The sequence below is a fragment of the Sapajus apella genome, unplaced genomic scaffold, assembly GCF_009761245.1.
Source record: "Sapajus apella isolate SASKATOON/1434 unplaced genomic scaffold, GSC_monkey_1.0 scaffold33, whole genome shotgun sequence".
Classification (NCBI taxonomy): Eukaryota; Metazoa; Chordata; class Mammalia; order Primates; family Cebidae; genus Sapajus; species Sapajus apella.
Window position 1 is genome coordinate 7,631,938 of NW_022436973.1, and position 7,334 is coordinate 7,639,271.

The 7,334-nt window shown below is 44.2% G+C and overlaps 1 protein-coding gene across 6 annotated transcripts in view; it reads left to right on the top strand.

The window, feature by feature from the left end:
* The window catches only part of LOC116562754 (RNA-binding protein 12), a 74,320-nt gene that overhangs the window by 11,772 nt on the left and 55,214 nt on the right, over nucleotides 1-7,334 (top strand). For 2 of the 6 annotated variants that reach the window (XM_032295100.1, XM_032295101.1), the window contains exons 1-2: nucleotides 3,403-3,522; nucleotides 4,653-4,787. In XM_032295100.1, the coding sequence (XP_032150991.1) occupies nucleotides 3,474-3,522; nucleotides 4,653-4,787 (184 nt within the window). In that variant the 5' untranslated portion in view covers nucleotides 3,403-3,473. Of the gene's footprint in view, nucleotides 1-3,401; nucleotides 3,523-4,652; nucleotides 4,788-7,334 lie in introns of those variants that run through there. The other 4 variants (XM_032295103.1, XM_032295104.1, XM_032295115.1 and 1 more) reach the window with 3 other exon arrangements.

Below are 7,334 nucleotides of genomic sequence, written 5' to 3' on the forward strand. Positions count from 1 at the left end.
CCCAAGCTGGAATGCAGTGGCATGATCTAGATTCACTGCAACCTCCGCCTCCTGGGTTCTAGCGATTCTCCTGCCTCAGTCCCCCAAGTAGCTGGGATTATAGGCGCATGCCATCAGGCCCAGCTAATTTTTGTATTTTTAGTAGAGAAGGGCTTTCAGCATGTTGGTCAGGCTGGTCTCGAACTTCTGATCTCAGATGATCCACCTATCTTGGCCTCCCAAAGTGCTGGAATTACAGGCGTGAGCCACTGTGCCCAGCCTGGAAGACATGTTTCTTACCATTGTTGGTGTTTTCTGGTTTCTATGAGAGCCACTGGCCACAATGTGCAGGATGCCAGGGTCTCACATTCACCATGGCAAAGCTCTGGCCTCCTCCTTCCCTGCACTGATGCTTCTCATTCTGCTAAAGAAGTGGTATCATTTTCTTGAATCTTATCCACCAGATTTTGTATATCAGCATCCCTATACAAACCCTAACATGCTATTTGTAGATGGACCCCATCAATCTAAACTCTAAATTGTTATCATTCATTATTTCCTCCCTTTTTCATCTTTTTCACATTCAGTTATCAATCAGTCACACTCATATTTATGGCCATTTTTTTTTATAATGTCACTGGACTTATACTTTCCCCTCTCTGACTCCTGCCCTCCCTTCCTCCTTCCCTCCCTTCCTTCTTCCTTTTTCCCTCCCTCCCTTCCTTCCTCCCTGCTTCTTTTCCTCCCTTCTTCCCTTTCTCCCTTCCTCCCTTACTCTTTCTCTCTTTCTCTCTGTCTCCTTTTCTTTTCTTTCTTTTTTCTGGTGACAGGGTCTTGCTGTGTTATCCAGGCTAGAGTGCAGTGGTATGGTCATAGCTCACTGCAGCCTCAGGTTCCTGGGCTCACCTCACCTGGCTAAATTTTTGTTTTTCTTTTGTTTTTTGAGTTGTGATGGAGTATTGCTCTGTCACCCAAGCTGGAATGCAGTGGCAAAATCTCAGCTCACTGAAACCTCTGCCTCCTGGGTTCAAACCATCCTCCCACCTTAGCTTCCCAAGTAGCTAGGACTACAGGCATATGCTGCCACACCCAGCTAATTTTTTCGTATTTTTAGTAGAGAAGGGGTTTTATCGTTTTGGCCTCGCTGGTCCCAAACTCTTGACCTCAAGTGATTTACCCGCCTTGGCCCCCCAAAGTGCTGGGATTACAGGCATGAGTCACCATGCCTAGCCTGGCTAAATTTTTTTTGTAGAGGCAGTATCTCATTATGTTCTCCAGACTGGTGGTGAACTCTTAGACTCAAGCGATCCTCCTACCTTGGCCTCCCAAAGCACTGCTATTACAGATGTGAGCCACCTTGCTCGGCCTCTTCTCAGTCCTTTCGCTGGATTGTATCCTGTCTTACCTACCTCTGGACTTTAATCTCTGTTGCCTGAACTAGCCCTTTAGCTACAGCCTTCCAGCGAGTTCTGCACATCCTAATCAGACTTTATTTCCAAAGTACTCATTTGACCTTTTCTCACTTTACTCAGAAATCTTGAAAGATTTCTCATTTCCTTTGGCATGAGGCATAACTTCATTTTGCCTGACATTCAGATTTCTTTACATGGTGCTTTTTTTAAGCCCTTAGAAATCTGTGATATAATTCATGTACCATTTAACTTCCAGTTTAATGGAAAAAATAATAATTCATGTACCACAAAATTCATCTTTTGAAATTGTACAATTCACTGTTTTTTTAATATACAATTCACAGAGTTTGCAACAGTCATCACTGTCATATTCCAGGACATTTTCATCACTTCAAAAAAGAAAGCTATGTATTTTTTATTTTGTCATTTGTGGGTTTTTTTTTTTTTTTTAGTTGGAGTTTCTCTCTTGTTGCCTAGGCTGGAGTGCAATGGTGCGATCTCTGCTCCCTGCAACCTCCGCCCTCTGGGTTCAAGCAATTCTCCTGCATTAGCCTCCCAAGTAGCTGGGATTACAGGCATGCACCAACGCACCTGGCTTATTTTGTATGTTTAGTAGAGACGGAGTTTCATCATGTTGGCCAGGCTGGTCTAAAACTTTTGACCTCATGATCTGCCCACCTTGGCCTCCCCAAGTGCTGGGATTACAGGCATGAGCCACTGTGCCTGGCCAATTTTTATATTTTTAGTAGAGAAGGGGTTTTACCATGTTGGCCAGGCTGGTCTCGAACTCCTGACCTCAGGTGATCTGCCCACCTTGGCCTCCGGAAGTGTTGGGATTACAGGTGTGAGCCACCACACCTTGCAGTTTCTTTATTTTGTTATTCATACTGCCCTGTAAATGGAATCATACAGTATGTAACCTTGTAGGATTGGCTTTTTTCTTTTTCGAAATGGAATATCACTCTTATCACCCAGGCTGGAGTGCAGTGGTGCAATCTTAGCTCACTGCAACCTCTGCCTCCCAGGTTCAAGCGATTCTCCCCAAGTAGCTAGGATTACATGTACGTACCATCACGCCCAGCTAATTTTTGCACTTTTAGTAGAGGCGGGGTTTCACCATGCTGGCCAGGCTGGTCTTGAACTCCTGACCTCAGGTGATCCTCCCATTTGGGCCTCCTAAAGTGCTGGGATTACAGGCGTGAGCCACCATATCCCCCTTCTTTTTCTTTCTTTTTTGAGGTGGGGTCTCCCTCTGTTGCCTAGGCTGGATTGCATTGGTGCAATCTCAGCTCACTGCAACCTCCACCTCCCCGGTTCAAGCGTTTCTCCTGCCTCAGGCTCCCAGGTAGCTGGGACTATCGGCATGCACCACGATGCCCAGCTAATTTTTGTATTTTTAGTAGAGACAGGGTTTCTCATGTTAGCCAGCCTGGTCTTGAACTTCTGACCTCAGGTAATCCATCCACCTCAGCCTCCCAAAGTGCTGGGATTACAGGCGTGAGCCACCACGCCTGGCCTTGATTGGCTTTTTTCACTAATCATAAGTCTTTGGGAATTCATTCATTGCTGCATGTGCCAGTAATTCGTGCCTTTTGATTGATAAGTAGTAGTCCATGTTATGGATATATCAAAATCATCTGTTGAAGGACATCTGAGTAGTTTCTAGGTTTTGGCTATTATGAATAAAGTTACTGTGAACATTTGTGTAGGACGTTTTGTGAATTTAATTTTTATTTCTCTGGGATAAATGCTCAAATGTACTGGGTTGTATGGTAATTTCATGTTTAGTTAGATGAGAAACAGAAACTGTCAAACTCTTTTCTAAAGTGGCTGTGACATTTACATTCCCACCAACAATGTATGAATCATTCGGAGTCTGTGCATCCTTACCAACATTCTGTGTTGTCACTGTTTTTAGTTAACTATTCAGATAGCTATGTAGCATAAGGCTCCTTTTCGCGACTAAGCTTGCCTATATTCTGATTTAGGAGGACTTTGTTTGCATTATCTAGTCACCTTACTCCTGCATATCCTTAGGAACTAGAGGCTGCTATTCAGCCAGATACTAGTCTGGTCTCAGTCATGACTGTGAACAATGAGATTGGAGTGAAGCAGCCTATTGCAGAAATAGGTGAGTATCATGGGTTAACCCTGATCCCTGCCCACCATGGTGGTCTGTATGAGGGAGTAGACTGATCACTGTAATACTCTATGGAGTGAAGTTAGGAAATCAAGGGAAAGAGCGCCTAAGTACTTTGTTCAAGGACATTGTAAGTGGCATAGCCAGTATTTGAATTCAGGTCTAGTACCTTTTTTAAAAAAATTGAGACAGAGTGTCACTCTGTCACCCAGGCTGGAGTGCAGTGGCATGATCTTAGCTCACTGCAACGCCTGCCTCTTGGGCTCAAACAATCCTCCCACCTCAACCTCTCAAGTAGCTGAGACTACAGGTGTGTACCGCCATGCCTAGCTAATTTTTGTATTTTTAGTAGAAACGGGGTTTTACCATGTTGGCCAGGCTGGTCTCAAACTCCTAACCTCAGATGATCCACCTGCCTTGGCCTCCTAAAGTGCCGAGATTACAGCCATGAGCCACTGTGCCCAGCCAGGTCTAGTATCTTTTATGGTTTTTCATTTTATTGCAGTTGCTGCCAAAACCAACCACAAAACAAAACAGCCTTCTACCCTTTTTCCTTTTAGAACATCTCTTTATTATTCCCTGATAGAGCTCACCCTGTAATCTCCTTAGGCACATTAGCACAAAGATCCGTTAGTTTTTTGTTTGTTTGTTTTTTTAAATCAAATGGGATCTGGAAGAAAATCTAACATTTTGAAAAGCCGGTGCAAATGAGGTGGTAAGTTTTAAGAATAGTATGCATGATTGGGAGGCTGAGGTGGGTGTATCACCTGAGGTCAGGAGTTCAAGACCAGCCTGGCCATCATGGTGAAACCCCATCTTAAAAAAAAAAAAAAAAATAGTATGCATGATAATATCAGGAGTATTTTGACCTGCTGCTTTGCCCTTCATCTTTTTTATTCTAAAGAAGGGGAAGCTGGGGAGACAGAGAGAGGGAGGAAGGGAGAAGGGAGAGGAGGTAAGGAAAAGAAGAAGTATAAGGGGTTAGGTGGAGGGAGGGGAGAAGTTTAATATTGACAGAGGTCATTTACTACTGGTGGAGATAATTCACAGTGCATTGTGGGATACTGATATATGACTTCCCAACACTGTGCTGTGGGTCTTCCCCTCTGTTGTTTCCTCAGGGCGGATTTGCAGTTCCAGAAAGGTATATTTCCATACTGATGCAGCCCAGGCTGTTGGAAAAATCCCACTTGATGTCAACGACATGAAAATTGATCTCATGAGCATCAGTGGTCACAAAATCTATGGTCCCAAAGGTACCAGCCCCTTCTAGAGTTCCTCTTCTCTGTACTTTCCACCAAGACATTTGATAGATGTTTCTCAGAGTCATTTGGGACTACTGTTGGTCTCAGAGGAGGTTGTACATGCAGAGTCCCTTGTAGAATGCAAGCGTCATTTAGCAATAGCCAGAAACACTTGCTGGTTTGTAGATCTTGGTAGTTACTATACGGCAGGCCATTCTTTTTTTTTTTTTTTTTTTTGAGCCCGAGTCTCACTCTGTCACCAGGCTAGAGTGCAGTGACGCAATCTCTGCTCACTGCAACCTCTGCTCTTGGGTTCAAGTGATTCTTCTGCCTCAGCCTCCCAAGTAACTGGGACTAATGCGTGTGCTACCATGCCCTGCAAATTTTTGTATTTTTAGCAGAGATGGGGTTTACCATGTTGGCCAGGATGGTCTTGATCTCTTGACCTCGTGATCCGCCCACTTTGGCTTCCCAAAGTGTTGGGATTACAGGCATGAGCCACTGTGTCCAGGCGACAGCAGACCATTCTTTCTTGCTCTCTTTAACAAATCATTATGGAGTCTTGTTCTTGTTCCCCAGGCTGTAGTGCAGTGACACCATCTCTGCTTATTGCAAACTCTGCCTCCTGGGTTCCAGCGATTCTCCTGCCTCAGCCTCCCAAGTAGCTGGGATTACAGGCACCTGCCACTATGCCTGGCTAATTTTTGTATATTTAGTAGAAACAGGGTTTCACCACGTTGGCCAGGCTGTCTCAAACTGCTGACCTCGTGATCCGCCTGCCTCAGCCTCCCAAAGTGCTGGGATTACAGATGTGAGCCACTGCACCTGGCTCAAGCATGTAGATCTTAATTTGATTGAGGAAAAAGGGGTTTTGTGAAATCAAATTTATCTAGTTGGGCCCAGCTATCTTGTTTGCCCCACTGTGATATACAGAGCAACTACGTGAGTCCTTCATTCTGAGTGTCTTGCTATAGCTTAGGGGAAGATTGCATGGGATTTCACATCCCTTTGTGTTTATTCTTAGAAGACTTTGTAGTCTGTTATTCTCTCAAGAGTATTATAGTCTAATACTCTCTCAAGGATACCTGTTTGTTCCCTATGGACCTATTGGAATGTGTTCAAGCTTGAGTTATGTCTCTTTCCCTGAGCCCTTGGGGATAGACTGTTGTCCTCTGTTTTGTGGAGGTAACCATAAAAAAATAACTCCTCTTTCTCACATGAGGGCTTTTTTTTGGGTTGATGTCTGTGCTGGCACCCTTTTTGTGTCTGCAGGGTGTGTTTTCTGGGTGTATACCTTGTGGAAGAAGGTGTAATAGCTTCTTGAAGTATGGAAGATCGTTTCTTCTGAGGGTTCCCAGAGGTTATAAAGAGTGTTTTTTTTTTTGTGAGCTGTTATTTCAAAACCCCAATAAGCATTCTGTCTTTTACTAAAGTGTTGTTTTTATTGGCTTTTATTGTAGATACATCTTTTTGATAAAGCCAATGAACTCAGGTTGGATACCCTTGTTCTTTTTTCTTTTCTTTTTTTTTTTTTTTTTTGAGACGGAGTTTCGCTCTTGTTACCCAGGCTGGAGTGCAATGGCGCGATCTCGGCTCACCGCAACCTCCGCCTCCTGGGTTCAGGCAATTCTCCTGCCTCAGCCTCCTGAGCAGCTGGGATTACAGGCACGCGCCACCATGCCCAGCTAATTTTTTGTATTTTTAGTAGAGACGGGGTTTCACCATGTTGACCAGGATGGTCTCGATCTCATGACCTCGTGATCCACCCGCCTCGGCCTCCCAAAGTGCTGGGATTACGGGCTTGAGCCACCGCGCCCGGCCCTGTTCTTTTTTCTTTCTTTCTTTTTTTCTTTCTTCTTTTTCTTTTTTTTTTCTATCCTGTTCCTCCAAATTCTACCAGGGATACCCCTGTTCTTCCTAATGTGCTTAATTCACATTACATGCCTGTATTAAAACATCTCATGTACTCCATAAATATATACATCTACTATGTATTCACACAAACTAAAAAACAAAACAAAAAACCAATGAACTCATTGATTAGAAGCTCTGATCAGCACTTACATGTGTACAGGTATCCCTTATTATCCAGCCTCTTGCTTTCCAAATTCAGGATCTAAATAGATTTAGATAATGTGATATTCTTCGCTGCCCAGATATGGTATTTGAGCACTTGCTGTTTGAATTTGGGAACTGTATGCACTCAGACAGTAAAATGGAGAAATGAAATAATTTTTTTTTTTTTTTTTTTTTTTGGGGGACGGAGTTTCGCTCTTGTTGCCCAGGCTGGAGTGCAATGGCGCAATCTCGGCTCACCGCAACCTCTGCCTCCTGGGTTCAGGCAATTCTCCTGCCTCAGCCTCCTGAGTAGCTGGGATTACAGGCACACGCCACCATGCCCGGCTAATTTTTTGTATTTTTAGTAGAGACGGGGTTTCACCATGTTGACCAGGATGGTCTCGATCTCTTGACCTCGTGATCCACCTGCCTCGGCCTCCCAGAGTGCTGGGATTACAGGCTTGAGCCTCCGCGCCCGGCCTTTTTTTTTTTTTTTTTTTT